Here is a 27,182-nt window from a genome sequence, read left to right on the forward strand (position 1 = left end):
GTTTGCCAGCAAAAATAAAAATGCACCATTGCTTCTTTTTTTTTGGCAATTTCTCTATCAACAGTTCCCAAGGGAAGAGAGCTTACAATGGCGACTGTCTTAATTAATTATTTTCAAAGCGAAACAGAAGTTGCATTGAGGCCGCTGACATTTTGAGTGCTTCCAGATGGATTATTTTGTTTGTGTGTGTGTGTGTGGAATGGGGCTCCGCATGCAGGCAAGATTTTAGCAGCGCCCACATGGTGTCATTGGCACAACAATGCCATCCCATAATTCCTCCCACTTTTATCCACGTGTACCTTTTCTGGGAGAAACTGAGTAACTCAAAACCCCAAGAACTAAAATTCTCTTTCCGGTAACCTGTTTCCGATATCTCGGCAGCCATTTACAATAGTAACACCCACCTGGCTGCGCACTTTATTTCTGGGGCAGAAATCCATTTTAATTCTTAAGATCTGTTTTCTTTTGTTCTAAGTGCCTCTTTAAGAGTGCAGCGGCGTCTAGAAACTTTATCAGCTAGAATAAAAAGGGAGGAGAACACAACACCTTCAAGGTAGGAAGGTTAAAAAAATAACATCTAGAACTTAAGAAATAAGATTATGAGGAAATCTCCTGGGGAAAATAATGGCATAGTGCAACTCGAAACCGCCCCCCCCCCGACCTTTGCATTTTACAGCCAGCCAAGGGTGAAAAATAGTTCACCTTTCAATTACTTAATCTTTACAAAATATCTCACAAAATATTTTGTCACCTATAGAAATTAGCGCCTATACATCAATATAGATTTCTTTAAATAAATTATTCCATCTGTTAAGTGCCTTCTGTCTTTATATAAATGATAATATAGACAATCAAAATAAAATGTAAAGCTTTTCCCAACTGTATCCCTCACTGTCAAGTTTAAGTACCCTGAACCCCCAAAGTTCTTTTTTTGTTTAAATGCGTGAGTGTTCTGATGTGGAATGAAATTCGTTGCCTGGACCCTCAATGGCATTACAAACCTGTTGAAATTGTGGGTCTGAAGTGGTCAGGGAAAAATAATACTCCCGATTGGTTTCAGAAAAAAACCCCAAAAAACCTGATGTGCATAGTTATACGAAAGTCGAGGTGTAGCAAATACAAATGCGCTATGACCAAAACGAAAAAACAACCAGCCCACCCCAGCAGAAGTCCCTGATCCAACATCCAGAACAAGCTATTCAAGGTCTTTCCAGAGTTTGGTGGAAGATGGATCAGGTCCTATAGGATATTATCCTGCAAGGCGCAGGGCACTCGGCTCCTCGTCCTGTTTAAATACAAGCTTCATCCATGTCCGCTTCAAGCGTCCGCCTTACCCATCGGAGTCAGAGCGATGCTCCTTGCAGGATCGAGCTGTAATATTGAGGTCCAAGGCCTGGAAACGTCTTCTCCAAAGCCATCAATGAACACATTGAGGTGAGCCAAGAATACAGATTGGGGTGGAGGCAGCACTGCCGGCCAGCTTTCTCAGACAGCGGCTCTTCCGCGTCAAAAGTCCATCTCTGCCCAGTGGTGCAATGAGCACACGGCTAGCAGTTTCCTTTTTTTTCTTGTTAATATGGCAAAAGTCTCTCTCTCTTATTTTTGTAAAGGTTTTCTTCTTCTTTTCTCTACCCTTTATGACCAAATCAATGTCCTTCATGGCTTCGAACACTTTGTGTTGTACATTCAGAAAAAAATTCACATTGACTGCAAGAAACGTAAAAGTAACTTTCCCCTCCGCCCCCCCCCCCGGGAAAAATAAAATCACACCCAAAAAAAGCTTCCAAATAAGGTAGGATTAAGTTTTCTTCTAAATGCTCTTCCATTGTGATCAGAGGTGAATTGGCGAACTTATAGCTTCTCCTTGGAAGGAATCCAGATGAAAGGCCCAGATTGTTCTTCAATTACGAGTTTGCATTGGTTATATATATCTTCTAAGGTTTCTCCTTGGACAATAGCTGCAGAAAAGAAATAAAGGTTCTTAACAGTCAATTGGTAAATATTTTGGGTAGTTAGTTAGGGTCTCCACTTCTGCATTTCCCAAAAAGATGGAATGCATCATCCAAAAAAAGGTTGAAAGATTTTGCCTATGCTAATTTATAAGGTTAAATGCATATTTAGAAATATTTACTATGATGTCCATAAGGGAATGTGGCTCTTCCTTGAGCTGAGGGGGAAAAAAGGGTTCTCTAGCCACAGGAAACCTTCCCAAGCAATGCATACCTGTAAAATATTCTCCAAATTCTTGTTCTAATTTCATTGCTCGGTCGTACGTCTTCTTGGCTTGCTCTTCTGTGAAACGTTTATTCATTTCCCTAGAGACACATTGGAGGTAAGGAAGATCCGTCACCATTTCATTAGTCCTTTGCTGCAGCCAAAATAAGCCCCAACAAGTTATCTTAAAAATAAATAACTAAAGTGCCCCCTTTTTTATTCAGAGTGTGGGTGGGGTAGAGTAAATCCTCAAGCCTTCATACAGGCCATGCTGTTAGAGGCTCTGGAACTAAGGCAAAAAGAGTGGCACCTGAAAAACAGAACTCTCCTATAAACTATTAATGTCGTAGGAGCACTAAAATATGTTCATATTAAAAGAGCTTAGTGTAAGGTTAGGCAACATGCTGCTTGCCAGATGTTGTTGGACTCCGTTAACTACAGCCAAAATGGGAGCTGAGTTTCAGTGGCATATGGAGGGCACCATGTTGGCTATCGCTGCAGTAATGATACACCTCAGAAGCAGGTCTCTCTCATTATGCTGCTTAGTCAAAATGAGGACAGACGATATTTCCCATGGCAACACAGCCAGGGCTCAATTTGTCGGAGAGTTCATTTCCCAAACTCATTTCCAATTGGAACATGGACAACAAAAGCTCCCAGCCTGTGCAAACTGCTTTCCCTTCACTACTGTGAATGACCGTCGCACTCTGCTTCCACACATCTGTGACTGGCATGCAGGGCTTCCAGGATGGAGGATATAGATTCCCTTCCAAGCGCCGGTTAATTTTAGGAAATCGGCTGCGGCATGTGTATAAGCAAAGCAGAGAGACATGGAACCATAATCCCAAACTCCGGATGAAACCAGAGACGCATGCCAAAACGAACTGCACAGCGTAAGCCACGTGCGAAGCATGCTGAAAATTACGTGCATGACGATGCATAAGGAATTGGCTAAGAAGTACATGACAACACACATTTGTTACAGTTGACCTAGCTCTTGGGAAGAAGAATCTGCCTGCTGACTGAATTGGGCATGCACCAAATGCGTCTGCGCTAAGGAAGGAGAAAGCTACTCAAAAAATAGTATTTTGTGTGCTCCTGTTTCAGCAACTAAGGGGGTATTCCTATGGCGAGATCCACCAGGATGAACAGCTTAGGGTGCAGGGGATCTCTGGTTTGGCTGACTGATTCCTAGCTCAGCTGGGCTCAGCTAGAATTAAGAACCCAACCCCAGACCTACACTGGCTCCCAGTACGTTTCCGAGCACAATTCAAAGTGTTGGTGCTGACCTTTAAAGCCCTAAACAGCTTTGGTCCAGTATATCTGAAGGAGCGTCTCCACCCCCATCGTTCTACCCGGACACTGAGGTCCAGCTCCGAGGGCCTTCTGGCGGTTCCCTCACTGCAAGACGCCAAGTTACAGGGAACCAGGCAGAGGGCCTTCTTGGTAGTGGCGCCCGCCCTGTAGAACGCCCTCCCACCAGATGTCAAAGAGAACAACACCTACCAGACTTTTAGAAGACATCTGAAGGCAGCCCTGTTTAGGGAAGCTTTTAATGTTTGATGTATTATAGTATTTTAATATTTTTTTGGAAGTGGCCAGAGTGGCTGAGGAAGCCCAGCCAGATGGGCGGGGTATAAATAATAAATTATTATTATTATTATTATTATTATTATTATTATTATTATTATTATTATTATTATATCAGCCGAAGATATGCCCGTTTAACTTGCTCATCCTGGCTCAGCTGGGGCTCAGTCAGTGGAGCCAAAGCTGGATGAGCTGTAAAGGTAAAGCTAAAGGGACCCCTGACCGGTCCAGTCGCGGACGACTCTGGGGTTGCTGTAAATCCCCCAAAGGAGTGTTATGGTAAAATGGCACAGCAGGATTTGCAGCAGGCCCCATGCTGGAGTGTGGGCCTTGGCCCATGCCTGACGATGGTGATGTCTGAAAGCAGCTCTGTAATGCATGTATCATCTAAGTTAGGCTCTGATAAACAGTGGAGACAGTGACTTGTGTATCTCTCTCGTGGGGAGATGCAAATAACAACCGCAGCAACAACAATTTTTATGCCGCCCATCTGACTGGGTTGCCCCAGCCACTCTTGGTGGCTTCCAGTATAATAGAAAGACACCATAAAACATCAAAAGCTAAAAGCTCCCATATCCAGGGCTGCCTTCAGATGCCTTCTAAAAGTCAGATAGTTGTTTAGTTCCTTGACTTCTGATGGGAGGGCGTTCCACAGGGCAGGTGCCACTACCGAGAAGGCCCTCTGCCTGGTTCCCTGTAACTTGGCTTCTCACAGTGAGGGAACTGCCAGAAGGCCCTCAGAGCTGAATGATGGGGGTGGAAACGCTCCTTCATGTATACTGGGCCGAGGCCGTTTAGAGCTTTAAAGGTCAGCACCAACACTTTGAATTGTGCCCGGAAATGTGCTGGGAGCCAGTGTAGATCCTTTAGGACTGGTGTTATATGGTCCCGGCAGCCACTCCTAGTCACCAGCCTGGCAGATGCATCCTGGATTAGTTGTAGTTTCCGAGTCACCTTCAAAAGTAGAGCGCGTTGCAGTAGTCCAAGCAGGAGATAACCAGAGCATGTACTACTCTGGCGCGACAGTGTGCAGGCAGGTAGGGCCTCAGCCGACGTATCAGATGGAGCTGGCAGACAGCCACCCTGGATACAGAATGGACCTGTGCCTCCATGGACAGCTGTGAGTCTAGAATGACTCCTTTAGGGGCACATTTACTCCATTCAGGATCAAGGAGTCCCCCACACCTGCCTGTCTCCTGTCCTCCAGAAACGGTACTTCTGTCTTGAATGATATACACCAATGGAAGAAGTGCAACTCATCCTTCCTGGATTTGAACATAACCAGCAATGCCCAAAGGCAGCTGCACACCAGGAAAGCATGCACCCCATGTTATGCAATGTTCCAAATCCTGGAAATGGCAGGGAGCTGAATTCTGGGTGGCATGGAATATTCCTACTCTCAAGGAGAAAAGTACTCACATCAACGGCTCCCAGGATTTAGGCTTAATGAAGATCGCAATGGGGTACAGCTGCGCGGCTTGTAGTCGCTTGATGGCGTTTCCTGATACATCGAGTATACAGTGTTTGCCCTGTTGGGAGCAGGTGAAGATCTGGTTAACTCTTGCAATGATTTCAGCCAATAAGAAAGCGCCTTGCCCTCTCACATAGGTCTCAGTCTCAGTTTTATTGCGCATAGCCAAAGGCTGCCGCAATGTACACAGAAGCATTCAACAATTAAAAGAAAATATGCTGGATTAATACAAAAAATGTAAAACATTTATATTATCAAGACATTACCTACTCTAAACAGAGCTATAAAAGTACCTTAATATACAGGTTAAGACATTCAACAATAAAATTTGTAGGCTAAAATTGTCACATGGCCACTAATATTATTAAAAAATAATGTTAATTAATACAGTGTGCAATTATATTTGGAGTTTGGTGATAAAGATAGAATATAGCTTGATGTAGTTAGGGTCAAATAAATTCATCTCCTTTACAATTGGTGGCTACCAGAGGTGGTTCACCAGACGGGGTCTTCTTCGTTGCAGTGGAGCTAACACTGGGAGGCATGTCTCATGCCCTCTCTGATGGCGTTGTGGCATTTTGGAGACCTCATCTGCCCACGCCAGTGTTCCCTTGCCTATCTGCCGCAACCTTTGCTACGGGAACAAACTTACCCTTTCTGCCACAAATCTGACAGATTGCACGCTAGTCCCATAAAGATTATCGTTATACTGTCCGGCCTCTATGAATTTGTGCTCTTGGATGTCCTTTTCCATTTGTTCTCTGGAGATGACAAAATGATAATCTCTACCATCCACTTCATAATCGCGCTTTGGCCGAGTTGTATCTAGGGGCGGGGGGGAGAGAGAGAAGATGGAAAACAAAGCAGGATAAAGCTTTCTGTAAGTGCACCAAGACAAAAATGAAATTCGCCAACCCAAAGATATGTCTACATCTTGATTCTCCTCTTCAGATATCAAGGAACAAACACCCATTTCACCACCAGTTTCATGCAGCAGCAACAACAGTATCTCATTTATCTATATCTATATATATATGCCCATCTGGGTTAGCTCAGCTGGTAGAGCATGAGATTCTTAATCTCAGGGCCATGGGTTCAAATCTCACCTTGGGCAAAAGAGTCCTGCATTGCGGGGGTTGGACTAGATGACCCTTGTGGTCCCTTCCAACTCTACAATTCTATGATTCTACCTACATATCTCTATGCTGTAACAGCTCTGACTCCTAGTAAATTAGCAAAATCTGTAAGACGAGTTCAAATTTCATCATATGTGGTGGTCTTGTAAGGTAATCAAAGCATTATGGGAAATGATATATAATGAGAGAAAAAATGTTTAAATTAACTTTTATAAACAAAACCAGAGGCTTTTTAGGCTATTAGCCCAGAGATGGAAAGAAGGCAGCAGGAGAAATAAGAAGCGTACTGTCACAGCTTCAAGTCAGAATTAGTATGTTGGAGAAGCAAACATGGAGGCGAAGTCTATCCATGGCCACTAGCCACAGAAATATCTGCCTGAATGTAGCCAAAAGAGTAAGAGTCACATCAGCAATTCCTCAGGAATTCCATCAGGAAAGGATATTTAGGTATGCAACAACTGCAGCCCATGTTTTGTTAGCCCCAAAACGGAAAGTGAGCGAGGTCCCAACTAAAGAGGACTGGCAATTTAAGTGGACAGAATATGCAAAACTTGCAGATTTAACATACACAATAAGAGAGCAAGAGGAACATATATTTAAAGAAGAGAGGGAAACATCTATTGAATACATGGGAAATAACGGTATACAGCTGAAAATGCTGGCTGCATTAAGATAAATTCAACAGAGTAAATAATTTTTGATGGATGTTAAGGTGGAAAACTGATTTGAATGGTTATAGTATAAAGTTGCCAGATGTCCCCGTTTCCCGGGGACAGTCCCTGGATTTACAGCTTTCTCAGGACAATAAGTGTCCCCAGATTCATTGAAAAAAATCTGGTAACTTGTTGTAGTAAAATATGCAGGGATGTATGATATGTAAAATGAACCATGGAAGGAGAAGAAGGGAAGTCATTGGATACTTTAAAGTTTGTAAAATGTTTATTTTGAAATGTAAAATTGACAACTTAATAAAAATGATTATTATGAAAAAAGAGTCACATCAGCTCCTGTTTTGCCTCTGTCCCCACATACCTATGACATATGCCCCCTGGAAGGTTACCCATGCGGGAATGAGGTTTCTGAAACGGAAAAAGGCCCCCGCCCCAACATTAAGCAGAGAAAAATGGGAGAAGAGGTCTCAGGAAATATAATACTTACGTGGTACACAGGAGCCAAATTTGTCAGGAAATTCAGATATCAAATCATCGTTGATTCGATCTTTCATTGGGCCAAGGATAATAACTGGTCTGGTGTAATTAACTGAAATGCAGAAAGAAAAGGAACATCTTGATGGTGGAAACTTTAAAGCAAATTGCGATGGCAAGTCAACAGCTCATGTTTACCTGTTGGTAGAAATGAATTGGACTGAACACACTCGTGGAGTTAAAAGAAAAGATTTTGCTATGTCCAAAGGGTAAAAAAGGTAAAGGTGAAGGACCCCTGGCTGGTTAAGTCCAGTCAAAGTTGACCACGGCGTGTGACGCCCATCTCGCTTCAGGCCGAGGGAGCAGGCGTTTGTCCACAGACAGCTTTCTGGGTCATATGGCCAGCAGGACTAAACCGCTTCTGGCGCAACAGAACACCGTGGCAGAAACCAGAGCGCATGGAAACACTGTTTACCTTCCCGCCACAGCAGTACCTATTTATCTACTTGCACAGGTGTGCTTTCGAACTGCTAGGTTGGCAGGAGCTGGGATAGAGCAACGGGAGCTCACCCCATTGTGAGGATTCAAAGCACCGACCTTCTGATCGGCAAGCCCAAAAAGCTCAGTGGTTTAGACCACAGCGCCACCTGTGTCCCTGTTTCCAAGCCAAAGGCTACCTGCACAGGTCGGTTGTTAGTAAAACAAAGTGGGAGTTGGGAATGTAAATAATACTATTTAGAGTAAGGAGTCACACCACATAAGCAAAAAGTTCACATGGTACAAGCCAGCTGGGACAGTACCAGAGAATGTAATTCACTCATTCATTTAATAACCCACGCTTCTTCCTGCAGGAGCCCAGGTGGGCAAAGAAAGAAGTGGAAAAAGAAATAAAACATCTGGCAACATCCTAAAAATAATTCCAATATGGATGCAGATTGGGAAGGACCTAAAATTAAAAGGTCTTCAGTAGGTGCCGAGAAGACAATGGGAGGGAATTCTGAAGGGTTGGTTCCACAACAGTTAAGGCCCTGTTCCTGTATCGGGTGGAATGGACAGCCTGATAAGATCTGCAGGAGGATAAGGAATGAAATGATCTTTCAGTTTACCCTGGTCCCAAGCTGTATTGGGCTTTATATACCAAAGCAAGCACACTGCCCAGTAGCTAACTGGCAATTGGTTCAACTCTTCTCACTGGTGATATCATGTCCCAGTGAGCAGCTGAGCTGCTGCAATTTGCACCAGCAGCTTCCAAGGGCAGTCCCACATAATATGTATCTCCTGTCTGAAGTACATGGATGGACTGGGTCACAGAGGCTAAATCTGGGTCACAACGGCAGCAGAAAGAGATAGCAAAGGTATCACATTTTTTAAATGCACCTCCCTACATACAAGTGTCCCATGCCAGTTAGAAAACTACCACAGTGGACTGAACGTGGGCCAAAAGAGCTTTCATCCTGCTCTGCTAGTTTTCTTGTGGCAGGGAGTTTTTGTGCGACATCCCCCTCCCTTTTAGTCTGTGAAGTGGTATGGTCCCCCCTGCCATCTCAGGACTGTACCACCTCATTTTCCTGAATGAATAGATGGAATCTACTGATCATCTGATTGGTCCAAACATGTTTAGTAGAACGTCAGTCTTTGCTTACTTTCCTGCCTTGTTACAGGTTCGTAGGAGAGAATGCAATCTTCTTGCCCTCCTGTGAAAAGAAGAAAAAAGGGGGGTGGGAATCACTGTTGACAAACAGACTTTCTGAAGATGCCCCCCCCCCGTCCCACCCTGTGTGGAGATCAATTTCAGCTCTTGAAGGATGCTCAAACCAGAGTCGTTACAAAATGCGTTCGGAATTCTCCAGTAGTTTAAACTGTCAACGTAACCCAATTATAATTAATCAGCTGTGTCAAAGAAGCTACTTCATTGATTACTAGCAGCTGGGCCAACAGCAGCAAGGCAGAAAATGGATAGATCATTTGTTGCTTGGCAGCAGCCGCTGACTACGGCACCTCTGGAAATTTCACATTTTAAAAAAGGGGTCAGCCCAACGTGATCAGGCAATCAGAAGGAGTGCCGAAGAATCGACGTTCGATGTACTTAAGGTTTGGTCGGCTCACCCAGCTCTGAATCAGAAAGGAGCACCAGACACAGGGTGGAGGTAGCCATTGGAAGGAGACCTGAAAAATTGCTGCATAACTTCAGAGCAGTGGAAGGACAGGAGGCCTTGAAGCTGGAGACTGTTCTGATTATGTGTTGCAGTGAGTGGAGAGCCTTTGTACACACAGATGCCCTGTATGAATGCCAGAGTTCCTGAAGGATCATAGTTAAATTGTGGGGTCCGGTGTGTGTAAGTGGTCTGAGGTTCAATCCATTGCATCTTCCATTACAAGGTTCAGGGAGTGGGTGATGGGGAAGTTTTTTCTCTGCCTGAGATCCTGGAGGGATCCTGCCAGTCAGAGTAGACAATGCTAGTCTAGATGGACAGGTTATCTGATTTGGCACAAGGCACCTTTCCAGATTCTTTCCATGAGTTGGCTGACGAGGGGTCTTTGGGAGAAAACCCTATAACAGGAAACATTCAACATGCACTATCTAAATCATGCTACGTATTACTTTTCATAGCCAAATTTGAAGTATAAATTATGGAAGTTGTAGCAGTTGGCTTGGTAGCGTGCATGGAAATTTACTGATAAGCACATTCTTTTCCGACTGCAGAAAGGCGTGCGCTCTCTAACAACAGAATCAACATTTGGGAAGGTGCATTAAAAATGCATTGCAAGCAATTCAGACATTTGCTTTTAATCGTTTAGTTTAGTTCAAACACACACACTCAGCTTGTTTCATTATCGCCCAATTAGTTTTGTCAGGCAATTATGGCCAATTGAGCAATTAGGCTAAATAGACGCAGGAACGATTGAGCAATTGATGTCAGTTCCTTTGTACTTTTAATTGAATGCATTTGATGAATGAAGTGTGTGCGCGCATGTGAGTGTAGTGGGAACGTTACTGGTCACAATTTTGAACAATTTTATCTGGGCAACTTAGTTTTAAAGAATGAAAACTTTTCTAAAGTGTAATCCTAACTTGTGGGTCTACCAGACAGTGGAATTTCTTCACCAATGAAAGATAAGCTGTCAGCCTGTTTGTGTGTGTGTGTTCACCATGGAGAACCCTGACATTCCTGCAGGAATCTCGACAGGTGTACATCTCCTACCTGCCAGAGGTAGGCTCTAAAATACATTATTCCAGGGGTATTCTGGGGGAGGGTAACCAGAGGCAGCTTTGTTCCTCAAAGAGGTCTCAGGATCAGGCCCTTCAACTCTACCAGGCTGGAACTGGCATGGTTAATCCTCCCACTGTAGAAACCAGTAGGGAGGGAATTAAATAATAATAAAAAGAATGGTCAGGCTTCTTTATAGGGAAAACCCACCCCCTGCCCTGTCTGGAATCCTGGAGACATCTGCCTGTAAGTGTAGACCAGGCATCCTAAACTTGGCCCTCCAGCTGTTTTGGGACTACGACTCCCATCATCCATAGCTAACAGGACCAGTGGTCAGGGATGATGGGAATTGTAGTCCCAAAACAGCTGGAGGGCTGAGTTTGGGGGTGCCTGGTGTAGACCATACTTGAGCTTGACAGACCAATGGTTTGACTCAGAATAATGCTATACTGTTCTCCGCCTCTAACAGAAGGGAAACAAACAGGGAGAGGTCAGAAAGCGAACACCTCTAGGAAGGCAATGATACCAAAAGGAGATGAAGGCGGTAATGCCTCTGGAGACTATCAACGTGGCCACTTGGCGCTGATCTCATTGCACCACTGGCACCAAGTAAACATGCTGGGGAGGCTCACCAGAAAACGAATATTCCCTGGCTCTGGTTCAGACCCTTTCTTGAGAGGAAAGGAGAGATCTTTAGCAAGGCAGGCTCAGTAAGCAGCCTTTATGCTCAGGCTGGGTGACAAGAGAGGTACGACCAGTTGGGTTAGAACAGCGGTTCTCAACCTGTGGGTCCCCAGATGTTGTTGGACTACAACTCCCATCATCCCTGAGCTCTGGCCTTGCTAACTAGGGGTGATGGGAGTTGTAGTTCAACAACATCTGGGGTCCCACAGGTTGAGAAAGGCTGGGTTAGAAGAAGCCGTTCAAGCTTTCGGAGTCCAAGATTGGGGCAAGGAGTTCCAAACTGCATAGAAACAATGGAGTTGTCCCAATGGGTTGGCATGCCCACCCACCAAGCTTTTAAAGATGGGGCCATGGGAGCTTACTCGGGAGACTCTTGTGCCTTGCAAGACTGTCAAGTGTGCAGGTGCTCGTTGCATTGGGGAGGATGTGTCAGATCCCAGTGACTGGAGTGCTGCTGGGTCCCAGACAACTAGGTTATGCCCTCCCCATCTGACTCTGGTTCCTCCACTCCTAGTGATGGTTGCTGCCCTCCTGGATTCTGTGCTCCTCCTCCTGGGAAGGAAGAGGGGAGGTGGGAGTCCTGCTTCTCCAGCCAGAGCAGTCGTTTCTGTGCTCCTCCTCCTGGGAAGGAAGAGGGGAGGTGGGAGTCCTGCTTCTCCAGCCAGAGCAGTCGTTTCCTGGAGGAGTGAAGTACCTGCCTCCTCCAAACTCTGTTTCCCTGTCTCCATCACCCCTGATGTCATTTCCTGTTCCTCTTCCTTGTCTGTCAGCCTACCACTCCATGCCTGAGCCTGGTGACACCTCAGGACTCATGATAGACTCCTTGAGGCTGGAGCCGACCCTGTACATGATGCCTGGTGGTTATGCAAAATAAAAATAAAAATGCAGATGGTACCATCCGTCATTTGCCCAGGTTGGGACGGATTAATCTGTCAATGTCCATTTTTCTTGGTTTCTCATTTTTCAATTCAGTTTGCCCCATTTCCACAACAGCTTGTAATGTTTTGGGAAAAAAGTCTGTGTCAAAATCCATGTACCTTTCAATGTGCATTTCTCTTAATTTTTGCGAGCCAATTTCCTAAATGCAATGCATTTCTCTGTGTTATGTTCAGTAACATGCACTTTTTAAAGCAGGATTTCCCTGAATATTTGCTTTTTCATACACGCACATACACAGATATATTTGGTTGGAGACCTGCATTGCAAAATTCAGAGAGTGCGAATTTCAAAGAGAAGCTGCGTTTCAGTCTGCAGATGAGTCCAGGAAGTGCAAATTAAGTACCGTATTTTTCGCTCTATAACACGCACCTGACCATAACACGCACATCGTTTTTAGAGGAGGAAAACAAGGGAAAAAACATTCTGAATGAAACAGTGGATGTATCATTTTTGTGCTTCATGCTGTGGCCACAGACATGTGATCTGATGGTGAATTTGGGGTGACCCAATGCAAAGATCCTGAGAATCCCTGTGGATCCATGCTTTGTAATCACATTTTTGCACCATTGCAGCCCCAGGCAACAGTGGGTGCGTGCTTTTTTTGGTGCAGGCTGTAGCCATGGACATGCTATGTTATCTGATGGTGAATTTGGGGTGACCCAATGCAAAGATCCTGAGGATCCATGTGGATCCATGCTTTTTAACCATGTTTTTGCACCATTGCAGCCCCAGGCAACAGTGGGTGCGTGATTTTTTTGGTGCAGGCTGTAGCCATGGACATGCTATGTGATCTGATGGTGAATTTGGGGTGACCCAATGCAAAGATCCTGAGAATCCCTGTGGATCCATGCTTTGTAACCACATTTTTGCACCATTGCAGCCCCAGGCAACAGTGGGTGCGTGCTTTTTTTGGTGCAGGCTGTAGCTATGGACATGCTATGTGATCTGATGGTGAATTTGGGGTGACCCAATGCAAAGATCCTGAGAATCCCTGTGGATCCATGCTTTGTAACCACATTTTTGCACCATTGCAGCCCCAGGCAACAGTGGGTGCGTGCTTTTTTTGGTGCAGGCTATAGCCATGGACATGCTATGTGATCTGATGGTGAATTTGGGGTGACCCAATGCAAAGATCCTGAGAATCCCTGTGGATCCATGCTTTGTAACCACATTTTTGCACCATTGCAGCCCCAGGCAACAGTGGGTGCGTGCTTTTTTTGGTGCAGGCTGTAGCCATGGACATGCTATGTGATCTGATGGTGAATTTGGGGTGACCCAATGCAAAGATCCTGAGGATCCATGTTGATCTATGCTTTGTAACCACATTTTAAGTGGGGAGCGAAGGAAAAACAAAGAAGGGACATGAGAGGGCAGAGAAGCAGCTGGCTAAGAATGCTGGAGAGGGATTTAACCAGTGGGAGGAAAGAAAGGCAAAAGTTCCCCCCCAAGCCAGCCATCTCTCTCTCTCTCTCTCTCTCTCTCTCTCTCTCCCTCCCCCCTCTTTCTCCCTCTCCCTCCCCCACTCTCCCTCTCCCTCCCCCACTCTCTCTCCCTCTCCCCCAGCAGCACCAGAGCACAGAGAGGAATTAGAAAGAGCGACACTCTGCTTGCCTGGAGGGGAGGGGCTTTCCCTGCTCTTTGTTCCGTTTCAGCAATCACAGCAACGAAACAGAGGAGGGTGGGCAGTAAGACCCTGAGGCAGAATGCAGGAAAGCTGCCACTTCCTCTTTTCAGGTTTCCCTTCTCCATGACTCGTGGTTTGACTTTTGCTTGATTTTTTGGCTCCAGGGACCACACATTCGCTCTATAACACGCACAGATATTTCCCCTTCCTTTTTAGGAGAAAAAATCTGCGTGTTATAGAGCGAAAAATACGGTAAGTTCCTGTTGAAATATGAACTGAACACATTTCTCCCCTATCTTTAGCTTCTGGCCACTGCTTTGCAAGTCAATTAATGTTAGTTCAGATTATGTCAATGTAACCTGTCAAAATATCTTGTTTAGCTGGAAGAAAGTAGAGTAGATTACTATTCTGACTATTTACAGAGGGTATGAAACCCATGGTTATTTCAGTGTATACTGAGAGAGATGCTCCATGCTTCATTCACACACACACACACACACACACACACACACACACACACACACTTGACAAATGGCTTGTAAATGTTAAGGAAACAGCAGAAGAAAACGGGGAATGATTGCAACGTTTTTCTTTCTGGAAATACAGTTGTGCAGCTCCCATTCAGATTGCACCAACAAAGTCTACTCATAATTTGATGGACGGCTTGTTGGATAGGGTACCCAGGAGGCCAGGGATTTCAGAGAGAGCTCTGCCAATCAGAATTCAGGCCTGTTTTGAACATGCACTGGTCTGATGTGGTCCCTTGCTCCAATTTCTTTCAAGAAAATTTAGGTTCAATTCGAGTTAATCAAGTGCCTTTGCTTTTAAATGCTGAATCACAGATTGTTCCCAATGCCTCAAAGGAGTTGATTTTAGAGGAGAACACCATTAATCTGTGCGTTGTATCGAATGTTCTCCATATTCAGAGCAAACCCATTGAAGGTGATGGTCAGGACTGGTTAAGATTCCTGTCATCCCTGCCCAATGGCCATGATGGCTGGGCCTGATGGGAATAGTAATATACCAATACCTGGAGGACATATATTGGCTATGCCTGTAACTAGTTACCCTCCAGAGTTTCAGATGGGAGTTGTTCTCAGCCCTACATGGAGATGCCATGGTTTGAACCAGGGATATTTTACATTCAAAGCCAAGCCTATTATGACCGCAATCCTAAACACATTTATTAGGAAGTAAGCCCCACTGAATTCAGTTGAACTTATTTCTGAGTAAACACAGCATTGTGCCGTAAATGAAATTTCCCACCACCAGGGTGGTGGTAAGAGAAAGTAATAGCTGTGCCCGACTTAGGTCCATTAATTTTGATGGACCTACTCTGAGTAAAACTGAGTTGGACACAACCCCATGCAAGCGGAAAATCACAGGTTCAACCCCTAACACATCTGGTTCAATGGCCAGGTAGCAGGGTGATGTGAAATAATTTTGCCAACCAGAATGGACAAAACGAGGCTATTTGGACAAACGGTGTGGCCTGATTTAAGGCAACTTTCTGTATTCCTCTCCATCTACCCCTGCCAGTTCCTAATCAGGTAGCATCCTGGTTTTGAGGGCACTTTTGAAATGCACAAGTGCCAAGCCCTGCCTCCTCTAAATCGTAGTCAAATGATGCTCCCTGCAGCCAACAGAGCTGTCACAAAAGTTTAAGGAAGGCAGGCCCACGTTTTGGTCCCTGAAATCTGAACACTGTGTTTGGGTACCAGCAAGAAGGGAGGGCTGTTTCAAATGGGGAGAGCACTTTTGCACTCACAGTGGGTCAGTTAACCAGAAGGTTGCTGTTAACTAGAAGGTTGGTGGTTTGAGCCCACCCAAGGGGGTTAGACTAGATGACCCCTGAGGTCCCTTCCAACTCTACAATTCTATGACTTCCCATAGGCATCTGGTTGCCTAAGGTGAAGACAGACTTCTGGACTAGATGGGCTTTTGGTCTGATCCAGCAGGGCTTTTTTAAACTGTTACATATGAATGGATCTGTCAGTCTTGATTTCTCTCATTTTTTTCATTGTTTTAGAGACTTCAATTCGGTTCTCCACACATCTGAGCAACTTGCTTACAGACAACGACACCCTAGTGCATTTCAGTGTGAATCTCTCTTAATAAATAAGTGTCAGGCAAGCAATTCCCACAATGCCATGCATTTTTGTCTGTTATTTTCACCAATAGGTGCGCCTGTGTGCACACTTTTCCCCGATGCCATGCGCTTCCCTGCACATTATTTGGTTGCAGAACTGCACTGCAAAATTCATAGAAGTGCAATTTTCAAAGGGCACCTGAGTTTCGGTTTGCGTTTTGGTTCGTCGTGTGCGAATTAGGCACTTTCTCATAAAAATGCAAACAAAAGGGAAATTCTCCCCTTTCCCTGATCAGTGTTGGAAAATAAATGCTAAATCTAAAAGGTTCCTGGACTTGATCCAGCAGGACTTTTCTTACATATCGACTGAACCACTTTCTTGGAAGGCAACATTTGGATCACAAGAAGCTGCCAATTTATCATGGGAGGAAAACATTGTCTGGAAAGGACACATCAAACCAGGCCATGTCTGTTTTAGAGCTACATCCCAGTATTTGCACCTCATTCATGACATCCATTCAAAGCACTCTTATACCATTTTAATTGGCATGGCTTCCCAAAAGGATCCTGGAAACTGTAGTTAATATACGGTCCTGTTAAAAGGCAAAGGTACCCCTGGCAATTAAGTCCAGTCGCGAACAACCTTGGGGTTGCAGCGCTCATCTCACTTTAAAGGCTGAGGGAGCCAGTGTTTGTCCGCTTCTGCGGACAGTTTTTCCAGATCATGTGGCCAGCATGACTAAGCCACTTCTGGCAACACCTGAGCAGCGCACGGAAACGCCGTTTACCTTCCCGCCGGAGCAGTACCTATTTATCTACTTGCACTTTGACGTGCTTTTGCACTGCTAGGTTGGCAGGAGCTGGGACTGAACAATGGGAGCTCACCCCGTCACGGGGATTCGAACCACCGACCTTTCGATCAGCAAGCCCAAGCAGCACAGTGGTTTAACCCATAGCGCCACCCGCGTCCCACGGTACTGTTAGGAGGCCCTCATTCCCCTCACAGAGCTACAGTTCCCAGAGCTCCCCAAGAAGGGGGATTTATGAACCTTTCTGGGAATGTTAGCTCTAACAATTCTCAGCACTCTTAGCAAACTACATTTCCCAGGATGCATTGGGAAATTAAAACAGTATCGTGCTTCAAATGAACAGTGTGGATGTGGTTTGATTTCTGTTTGCACCTGGTAACAAATCAAGCCATTTGCACCAATAATAAAAAGTGACAAGGTATTATAGATGTATTTTTTAAAGTTTGAAGGGGGAGGGTGAGGGTGGGGGCAGGAGAATAGAGAAGAAACGGAACCACCACAGGCAAGCCAAAGTAAAAAAGGAGACCCAAACGAAATCTGTTAACTTACTGTAACTACTTTCGCTATCGCTGGCATTAGAAGAAAGGTGTTCTGCAAGAACAGGACAGCAAATTAAAAGGACATATCCAAGCACCAGAATGTCAAGGAACCTCCCCGGTCATGCAAAAGGTGGAGGGTGCAGAGTGGGAGTCAAAAGAACCAGAGCAGCCAGATAGTCCCCGAGTACCAATAAAGTGAAGGCCAAAGGCATTAACTCTTGTGCTGAGGAGGAGGGGTGTGCCAATTCTATTTATCTCTTTGCAATGGTCTGCTTTCGAACTGCTAGGTTGGCAGGAGCTGGGACAGAGCAACGGGAGCTCACCCCGTCATGGGGATTCGAACCGCCGACCTTCTGATAGGCAAGCCCAAGAGGCTCAGTGGTTTAGACCACAGTGCCACCTGCATCCCTACCAGTCAATGTAGCCAATACTGAGCTAGATGGACCAATGGGTCTTACTCAACAGAAGACAGGCTCCTATTTTCCTATGGATCACGATTTCCCAAACTTGGGTCTCCAGCTGTTTTTGGGCTACAATTTCCACCATCCCTGAATATTCTAGCTAGGAATGATGGGAGTTGTAGTCCAAAAACAGCTGGAAACCCAAGTATGGGGAACATGGCTATGCGTGCATGAGGCTTCCATTCCCTGAACCCGGTGATGCTCTTTCAGTATAGATGAAGACCCACGTGAAACATGGCACTCATACTTATTGTTCATGCAGTGGCTAGTAGTCTACTGCTTTGTACACCACAATTTTCCCTTTCTCTTTGGAAAAGCAGTGTTGGGAGGCAGTGCTAAAGCAGCAATGATGAGAAAGGAGCCTTAATCCACTGACGAGGAATCTACAGCCCTCCAGAGGCCTTTGGACTTCCCGTCAGTCCCAGCCAGTTAATGGCCAGGGGTTTGGGAGTTGTAGAGTAACAACATCTGGAGAGCCACAGGCTCCCCATCCCTGCCTCAACCCCTTTGTAACTCATGCTGGTTGGATTTGGTTTGTCCTCCGCTTTGGATTCCCCTTCCCCCTTTGAAATGCTGTGCAAATAAATCACAGGCCATTAGTCTGAGCCCAGACCATTAGTCATTTCAAGCCCAGTACTGACCGCTCCAAAATGGCAGCGATTCTCCAGGGTCTTTTTTTGTTAGCCTGCTGCCTACATTTTTTTTCCCCACTGGAGAAGCCTGGGCTTGAACCCGTGGCTAATCAGCATGCAATGCATTTGTTCCGCCAGTGAAATATGACCCCTGGGAGACAGCCTTGCAGCCTTGGAATTAAAGAGGAATTGCTTGGTCAGCAGCTTCAGGAAAGGGAAGGCTGAATTAGATGGGTCTTCCCCAGATCCAGCATATAAGGTGGTCCTTATAAATTTGGGATGAAGTCTTCTGAGGCCATGAGGTGGGCTTTGGACAGAACATCTGATCTTCCATTGGGATTGACTGTTGCTACACACAAGGCTTTAAACCCTGGTGAGGAGTATCAGATCTGGAGGTCAAATATGGCCTCCAAGTCTTTCTGTCTGCCCCAGGCAACTGGTTCCGCTTCACAACCTGAGTTTTTGTCTGTCTGGAAGGTATCCTTGAACTCTGATCATGCCTCTTGCTTGACACAGAGGTGGTGTGTGTATGTGTGTAGAAGAAGAAGAAGAAGAGTTTGGATTTCATATCCCGCTTTATCACTACCCCAAGGAGTCTCAAAGCGGCTAACAATCTCCTTTCCCTTCCTCCCCCACAACAAACACTCTGTGAGGTGAGTGGGGCTGAGAGACTTCAAAGAAGTGTGACTAGCCCAAGGTCACCCAGCAGCTGCATGTGGAGGAGCGGGGAAGCGAACCTGGTTCACCAGATTACAAGTCTATCGCTCTTAACCACTACACCACACTGGCTCTCCAGTAGAAACTAGCTTACTGCACAAAGGCAAAATTTGCATCATTTGCTCCACCCACCTTTGTCTGTGGCCCCACCCACACCTGAAGGGAACACATCCCATAGTTTTAAAAAGGCTCCCCAACCCTCCTTTACAAAACCCAATGGATTTTTTTATTCTTAGAGGACTGTATGAGGAATGCGGTTTTCACCCCGCACTGCATTCACAGAGAGAATCTCCACTCAGGAATAAAAAGCGAGAGAGCCCATCTATATTTTGCCCAGCTTTCATGTACTCGCCTGCTGATTCTTGCTAATTCCCCTCTAAATTACTGAAATTTGGATAGCGGCATGAGTTGGTCTATCAATGAGAAATGCCCTTTCCTCGGCAACCGAACCTCTCAGCTCCACAAGAGATAATGCGCCCCTCCTTTCACAGGGAAAGTCGACCATCAGGTGGGGTTAACTGATGTTCAGGAAGATACTCAGCAAGAAAGGAAACCCCAAGGGTTGCATCAGGTTGTGCACACAAGCATACATTCCTGTAATGAAAAGCGCATTCATAGCAGTTGGGCAATGGAGGCAGCGCTGGAGTTTTTGCTTTTTCCGGCATGAACATGTGCATTGGGAAAAAAGAATGGGAAAACTCCGTAGAAAGTAGGCAGCCATTACGCATATCAAGTGAGGTCGTTGCAAGGTTAAGAGTGATGCAGGGGCAGTCAGGAAAATCCTCAATGTTTTTTTACTACATTTTTAAGAAATCCATTCCAACCTCTATCGTTTTCTCTTACTTATTCACCGTAAGGTTGAGGGCCACACAGGATCTGAATGGGAGCCTTTCCCCATGCATATAGTTAATGCAAATATCCTATCTGGATCAGTGCGTCTGTGAGGGGAGCAGTTAAAGTCCCCAACTCCACACCCTTCCCGCCACCAGGATCCCTACCCAGATAGGTCCTCCTGCACTTCCAATCTATTTAATTTGATTTATTCATGATTCATTTAACAAAATTTAGATACTTGTTAATTTTTATGTAAAAGCTCTACGCAGTTTACATAAAATAGTTTAAAATGGAAAGGGTATAAAAAGTAGGAGTATAAAGTATATGCAGTTGTACCTTGGATCCTGAACTCCCTGGAAAATGGACGTTTTGGCTCCTGAACGCTGCAAACCTGGATTGTTCCGGTTTGCAAATGTTCTTTTGCAACCCAAACGTCCAAGGGGGATTACGCGGCTTCTGATTGGCTGCAGGAGCTTGCAGGATTTGGTTTACAAACGTTTTGGAAGTCGAACGGACTTCCGGAATGGATTCTGTTCAACTTCCATGGTCCGACTGTATCGCAAAAATAACCATAGAAACCAGGAGACTTTAAAAACAAGCCAATGTAAGCAAGTACATATAACAAAATTGCACATCTGGGCAGACTTGCTGAAAGAAAATGGTTTTTAGTAGGCATCAAAAGCGTGCAAGGAGAAAAGAAGTAATTATACTTCTTTTCTTATAAAAGGCAGTGACCCTTTTGATCAACCCTGACCAGATCATCTTTGAGACAGCTGTAGGAACCCAGTGGGAGGGGAGGGAGGGGTTAAAAACAACTGGTGTAAACCCCCCCAAAAAACCTGTCAGGAAAGGATCAATGGTGCATTATTTGTAAACCAAAAAAAGTGTTATTTACAGACTTAGACATACCTGTTTCATATGCTGTATGCTATTAATATTGTCATGCAGAACGAAACAAAACAAACAAACCAATGGAAACTTATTTCACCCAGTGCATTCAAAGCTGGGGAATGAAATTAAAACAAAATAAAAATAAAAATCTAATCTTGTGCATGCCAGGGGTGGGAGGTCCTTGGGGAAAGAACAAAAGCCAAACTAAAAAGGAAACCAAAATTATTTAAAAGAAAGAAAGAAAGAAAAAAAGACTGGGGTGACAGTGACCATTCCTGGGAACTTACTCAGAGTCTTTGTTCCATAACCGTCGTCACCTAATCCGGGGATGTCCTGCACGGGAGTTTCCCCAGAGAGAGCAATGAAAGAAAAGAACAGCCGCAGAAGAGGAAGGAAGAAGTCAGTGGCGTTGAAATGGATACTACCATGACTGACCATGCAGATCACACAGTCTGGATTCCTTCGCTTTTGGGAAATGACTCCTGCCCTCAAATTCAAAGGGCCTTAGGAAGCCATATGGTAAGGCAATCTATTTCAGTGAAAGGAAGAAAGCATACAGGTGCTTAAGGAAGCTGTAGGACAAGGGATGAGGAACCTATGACTCTCCAGGTGTTTCTGGAGCACAAGCCCTGTCATCCCTCATCACTGGCCATGCAGGCTGGAGCTGACAGGAGATGGAGTCTATCAACATCTGGAAAGCCATTGTATCCCCATCCCTGATGTAGAAAAGTAGCTCAGATGAAGATAGTGTGCCTGGCAAACCAGGCAAGCAGTCAGCGAGTGATGCTGGAAGAGCAGCGCCATGGTCCTTGTGTTCTGGACCACATTGCCTGAGTTCAGGAGCACCCGTGGTTCTGGACAGCTCATTGGTTTTAAACTATGAGTGACACATGTTGGAAACATATGAATTGGCCTACAGACTCAGTATGCAAGCCAGACGACGCAAATCCCTTTGCCGATTAAAAAAACAGAGTGTAAGGTGGTTTGGCACATCATTCATAATTCTGACTTGGTTCACATGACACGACATGTCAAGCGATGGTTTGGCAAGCCCATGCTCTTCCCTGGTTCTTTTTACTGCCGTGTTGTTCTTCACCAACTCCAAGTTTGTTCTAACTCAAGGTTTATTCTTGGCTACGGTTGGCAATTAGTGAGGAGGGAGCAGCTTAACTAGGAGCCAAATCCTGGTTTAGCTCAGCACAGTATAGAAGCAAGGAGGATCTTGATGGAGCAAAGAAAGCTTCTGAGGTCTTGCTAAACCATAGTTTGGTTTACCGTGTCACGTGAACCAGCCCATTGTTGCAAATATTAGGAGACACAAAAAAGTAACTGCAGCAAATTTTCTTTAAAAATACACAGCTTCCACCTCTCCCAATTTAATCTAATCTAAGAATGGGATTTTAAAACTTGCTATCTTGTCCCACCTTACCCTTCAGCATCAATGCATTCATTTAAAATATAGAACTCCATTTGGCAAAACAACACTAAAATGTTTTAATTTGTACATAAGGATCCATTCAGGCAACCAAAAGTGGTTGAGGATCAAACTAGTCTTTAAAAAAGGAAAAGAAATAAAAGGTATTAAGAGTTCCCCTCATTGTCATATTCAGTTTGGCACAGATTTCCTGATTTCTGCTGAATGATTTTAGACTCCTTAGTTACTGATTTCCCACTTCTGCTTAATCATTCGAAGTGGCACTCGTGGATCTCAATCACATGCCCATCTAGCTAGGTTTCCCCAGCCACTCTGGGGAGCTCCCAACAGAATATTAAAAGCACGATAAAACATCAAACATTAGAAACCTCCGTAAACAGGGCTGCCTTCAGATGTCTTCTAAAAGTCAGATAGTTGTTTAGTTCCTTGACATCTGATGGGAGGGCGTTCCACAGGGCAGGTGCCACCACTGAGAAGGTCCTCTGCTTGGTTCCCTGTAACCTCACTTCTCGCAGGGAGGGAACCACTAGAAGGCCCTCGGAGGTGGACCTCAGTGTCTGGGCTGAACAATGGGGGTGGAGACGCTCCTTCAGGTCTACTGGGTCAAGGCTATTTAGGGCTTTAAAGGTCAGCACCAACACTTTGAATTGTGCTTGGAAATGTACTGGGATCCAATGTAGGTCTTTCAGGACTGGTGTTATGTGGTCTCGGTGGCCACTCCCAGTCACCAGTTTAGCTGCTACATTCTGGATTAATTGTAGTTTACAGGTCACCTTCAAAGGTAGCCCCACACAGAGCACATTGCAATAGTCTAAGACTCTTTCCCCTTAACCTGAAATGCTGGGAAGCGACCTAGACTGTGTTACCATGATGTGCCTTCCATTTCACATGCAGGTCAAACCACCACACATGCTCTTTGGAAAAGCAAAAAAACAGGCAATGGGATTTGTATTCTGCAGCTTGCACACCGAATACATGGGAGGTAAGGAGATTCCTTTACACTAGTTGAGATCACTGGTCCACCCAGCTCAGACTCACATTGGCAGTGGCTCTACTGGGTTTCAGGCAGCGGTTTGCCCCACCTGTACCTGGAGATGCCAAGGACCAAACCTGGGGACCTTCTGCACGTGGAGAAGATGCATGAAATCTTCATTGTTTCTTATACGAGTCATTCGGAGTTTAAAACCAGTGAGCTGGCTAGAAACATAGGTGGTTCCAAGTCCACCAGAAGGAAGCAAAAAAGGAAAAGCAATATCTGAGCACTTGTTGCTTTCTCCTTAGCAAAAAATTGAAGATGGGCAATTTAAGCAAGTGTGAATATGGCTGGAACACAAGCTTTAAATTAAGCAACAGAGAAGAATTCTCCAACCAGCGGTGGAAGCTTTGGATATTCCAAAGGAGAAAGGAATCCAGACTGCCATCTTGCATTGGTCACAGTAGTAATGCCTCCTCACCTGTCCTGACCCTGACGTTTGTTTGCCTAGGTGTGTCGGTGTGCTCAGAGTGTAGGGTACCAGTGTCATGCGCGGCTCTTGCACCGTGACATCGTCTCCTCTAAGCGTTTTACTTACGTTCCGGGTCACTCGTTTCCTGCTCACTCAGCTCCTTGTTCTTGTAGAATGGGAATTTTCGTGAAAAGATGAAGTTCTTTTTACGCCTGTCATTGAATGACTGTGAAGGAGAAAAGGCATGGGGGCAAAAACAAGGACGTCTAATTGTTGTCACACTCATGCTGACAAAACAACTAGTTTGTAAAAGTGGAAAAACAACTGCAGTGACTCTGCTCAATTTTCTTTTGGGGTAAAGCAAAACAGTTAAAAAAGGAACCACCACCCTGAAGATTTGGTGCTTGAAGAAAAGGAAAAAAAGATAAACGCAAAATTGGTTTGATTATTGATGGCTGGCTATTGATTATTTGATTATTAATTGGTTAAGTCTGCCTTATGAAGCAAACTTTGTGCTACAAATTAACGTTTGTTATATTTGATGAACGGTTTGGGCAGTATACAAACACCCCCCCCCCTATATATAGGTCCTGCAAATGGCAAGAACCATTTAAAACTAGGCATCTATCTTCCCTTTCTGAAATGATCCTTGCGCCTCATATTACAACAATATAATTATACTATTACTCTATAGTATTTTTCAGTGCAGTTGTTTCATAGTACTACATTGTTGTTTTTGTAGTAGCAGTAGTTGTTACTAATAATAATAATATAAGTAAAAATCCGAAAAGAGAGTGGTTCCTTCGTAATGATAGTTTTTACTCATTTTCAAATTGATGAAACTAGCAATTAATTAATCAATCAGCTGAAAGTCACATGATTAACCACCTGTGGTTCCTTTAAACTGAGCGAGACTAAAAAACTTATACAAATAAAAGAAAAAATATTCTGCATGATGTGCCCGTCCAATTTTCTCACTTCAACTGAAATAAAGGTTTGGCTTTCAATTTGGAATCCAATATGGTTAAGGACTGATAAGATAATGCATTGTCCATTCCTGAAGGTTGGACAAAGCTAGAAAAAGTACAAAGTGTCCAATTAGAGGACGACTCCAGATTTGTAAGTATTTGCTTGCGTCACAAAAGTTTCATGCCACTTTTACATTCCAAGCATATTTGAAATTTAGTAACGGGAAACAAAGGGTGGGGAAAAAATAACATACACGGAAACCTATGAATGGCTTCTTAGCGCCACAGATATCTGGATTTGAAATAATGTGAGCCTCATGCAGAAATTAATATGCAAATCATGCAGACACAAAAGAAAAGCAGATGAAATATAAATATAAGTGGTTCTGAAAGTAAACTGGTTGCAGGAGTAGGCAGAGCATGCAAACATCAGTTGAATGGTGAATAGAATCTAATGGAAACAAAAATGTGTGCCTCTTTTGCTTCTAGGTTATTTTTTTATCCTAGTGATCATTTCTTTCAAATTAAACATCATAAGATGAGATATCTTTGTTCGGATTCTGGATATATCTATATCATCTACATCTCTATTTATATCTGTCTCCAGCATATTGCAGACATCTTTCAAGTATACAAAGACAACAAGTCTAAAATTGGCAGCCTATATATCATTTCACTTGCGGAAACAATTAAAATGTTGAATCACTGTACGAGCATGCCATTATTTACTGAGACATTGTATCACACTCATCATATCATTTCACAATTCAATTTGTACCTATGTTATCCACACCCCTCAAGAACCCACAGACCAAACATGAAAAGGAATTAATCTATAAATTATCTTAATTTTAGGACAGTGCAGAAAATGCCTGGTTTATCTTTGAGACCAGAAGCTACCAGTGGTGATTAAGATGGAATGCCCAATGGCCCTTCTTCAGAGAGCCTTGTGAAATGTAACCCTCAGTAATTGCTGCACCTGGATTTTTAGTCCGTGGAAGTGTTCATGAACACACTTTTGCAAAATGGCAATAAGTCTGTGGTTCTGACACTCAGACCAATAACCTAGCAATTATTGTTTCCTGTTTCTGAAACTGTAAAGATGGGTACTGTAACATGAAGCAGCCTCTGAATAGCTCTGCAAAAGCAGAATATGGTGGATCGCTACCTGGAGAAAAATGAACATTGGGAGAAGACAGGACCAGTGCATTTTCACCTGTACAGGTGTGTGTGTGTGTGTGTGTGTGTGTTCATCAACTTATTTTGATTTTCCTCAAATTATTAATGGTCTGTCAGTGGGCATCTGCTTACATGGGTAGGGTAGTTACTAGGTATATGGACTGTCCAATCTTGCCACAATATACACGTTGTGAAAAAAATGACGTTGAGACCATAACTGTACCACTAAATTCCTGATCTGCCATCCCTACTGACATTCACTAAACGTGTACTAAACATTCTGATATTGTTCTGGTCAAACTGTCCACACATTGTGCAGGGCATCTGAAGAGAGGTGCCTTCAAGTGACCCCATGTATTTTTATTTATATTTATTGTGAGTATATTATTATCTATCTAACAAATTAGGAAACAGTAGCATTGAAAAATATCCTGTTTATGTTTGGCCTCCATTGTGTATTGTCTTATTTACATATTATATTTCTATTTAATACTGTTGTTGAATTATATTCCCAGGGAAACTCACTGTTTGTTTTCTGGACTTTCAGTGGGTCCTACTTTGAGTAGGAGTAGCATTGGATACAGCCCTTGTATTTTGAGTAAGCATGGAGGAACAACTGAAGTTACCAGCCAGCTAATATGTGAACCTGCTCCACTACCTACTAAAAAAATCTCCATTCTGTGATATCAAGTCTCTGGTGGCCCAATTCATACATGCACATCTCCACTAGCCAACACAGTTATCAAGTGAAAACTATGTAGGGCTGAATGATCTGGAGAAACAAGGCTTGCAGGTGTTATATGTTGTTCACAGAACCCCATTCAGGAACACCTTGGTTTTGCAAAAGCTGAAGCTCTACCTTGGTGATAGGTGGAAACAACTATATAAATAGGCTTGTTAAAAATAGCAGAGGGAAAAAAAGTTCTCCTACTAGAATAACACCGCTTCATTTCTGCAAGTTCGTAACCATAGGTACTGACCTGCTGTGCTGAACAGAAGGGGTACATATTCAAGTCCTGATTGGGCGTTATGTCTGAACAGGAAATTAAAGTCAGGTGGAACCCAGGTAGCATCCTGGTAGCATCCTGGCCCAGTCCTCAAGGTTCTTGCAGGTGCTGGCCCCAGGAAAGGCCTGAAGAGTGCTATCTAAACATCTAACAATCTGCTCCCA

The 27,182-nt window shown here is 44.2% G+C and overlaps 1 protein-coding gene across 28 annotated transcripts in view; it reads right to left on the minus strand.

Annotated features, from left to right (window-relative positions):
- Positions 1-810: 810 nt before the first annotated feature.
- DLG2 (discs large MAGUK scaffold protein 2) overlaps positions 811-27,182 on the minus strand; it is a 901,719-nt gene continuing 875,347 nt past the window's right edge. For 17 of the 28 annotated variants that reach the window (XM_028725975.2, XM_028725977.2, XM_028725973.2 and 14 more), the window contains 8 exons: positions 23,991-24,090; positions 17,460-17,501; positions 9,200-9,250; positions 7,570-7,671; positions 5,928-6,100; positions 5,224-5,333; positions 2,224-2,315; positions 811-1,958 (listed from right to left, as the gene is read on the minus strand). In XM_028725975.2, the coding sequence (XP_028581808.2) occupies positions 1,852-1,958; positions 2,224-2,315; positions 5,224-5,333; positions 5,928-6,100; positions 7,570-7,671; positions 9,200-9,250; positions 17,460-17,501; positions 23,991-24,090 (777 nt within the window). In that variant the 3' untranslated portion in view covers positions 811-1,851. Of the gene's footprint in view, positions 1,959-2,223; positions 2,316-5,223; positions 5,334-5,927; positions 6,101-7,569; positions 7,672-9,199; positions 9,251-17,459; positions 17,502-21,271; positions 21,318-23,990; positions 24,091-27,182 lie in introns of all 28 variants that reach the window. The other 11 variants (XM_028725979.2, XM_028725981.2, XM_028725990.2 and 8 more) reach the window with 3 other exon arrangements.

The sequence above is a fragment of the Podarcis muralis genome, chromosome 4 (genome assembly GCF_964188315.1).
Source record: "Podarcis muralis chromosome 4, rPodMur119.hap1.1, whole genome shotgun sequence".
Lineage (NCBI taxonomy): Eukaryota > Metazoa > Chordata > Lepidosauria > Squamata > Lacertidae > Podarcis > Podarcis muralis.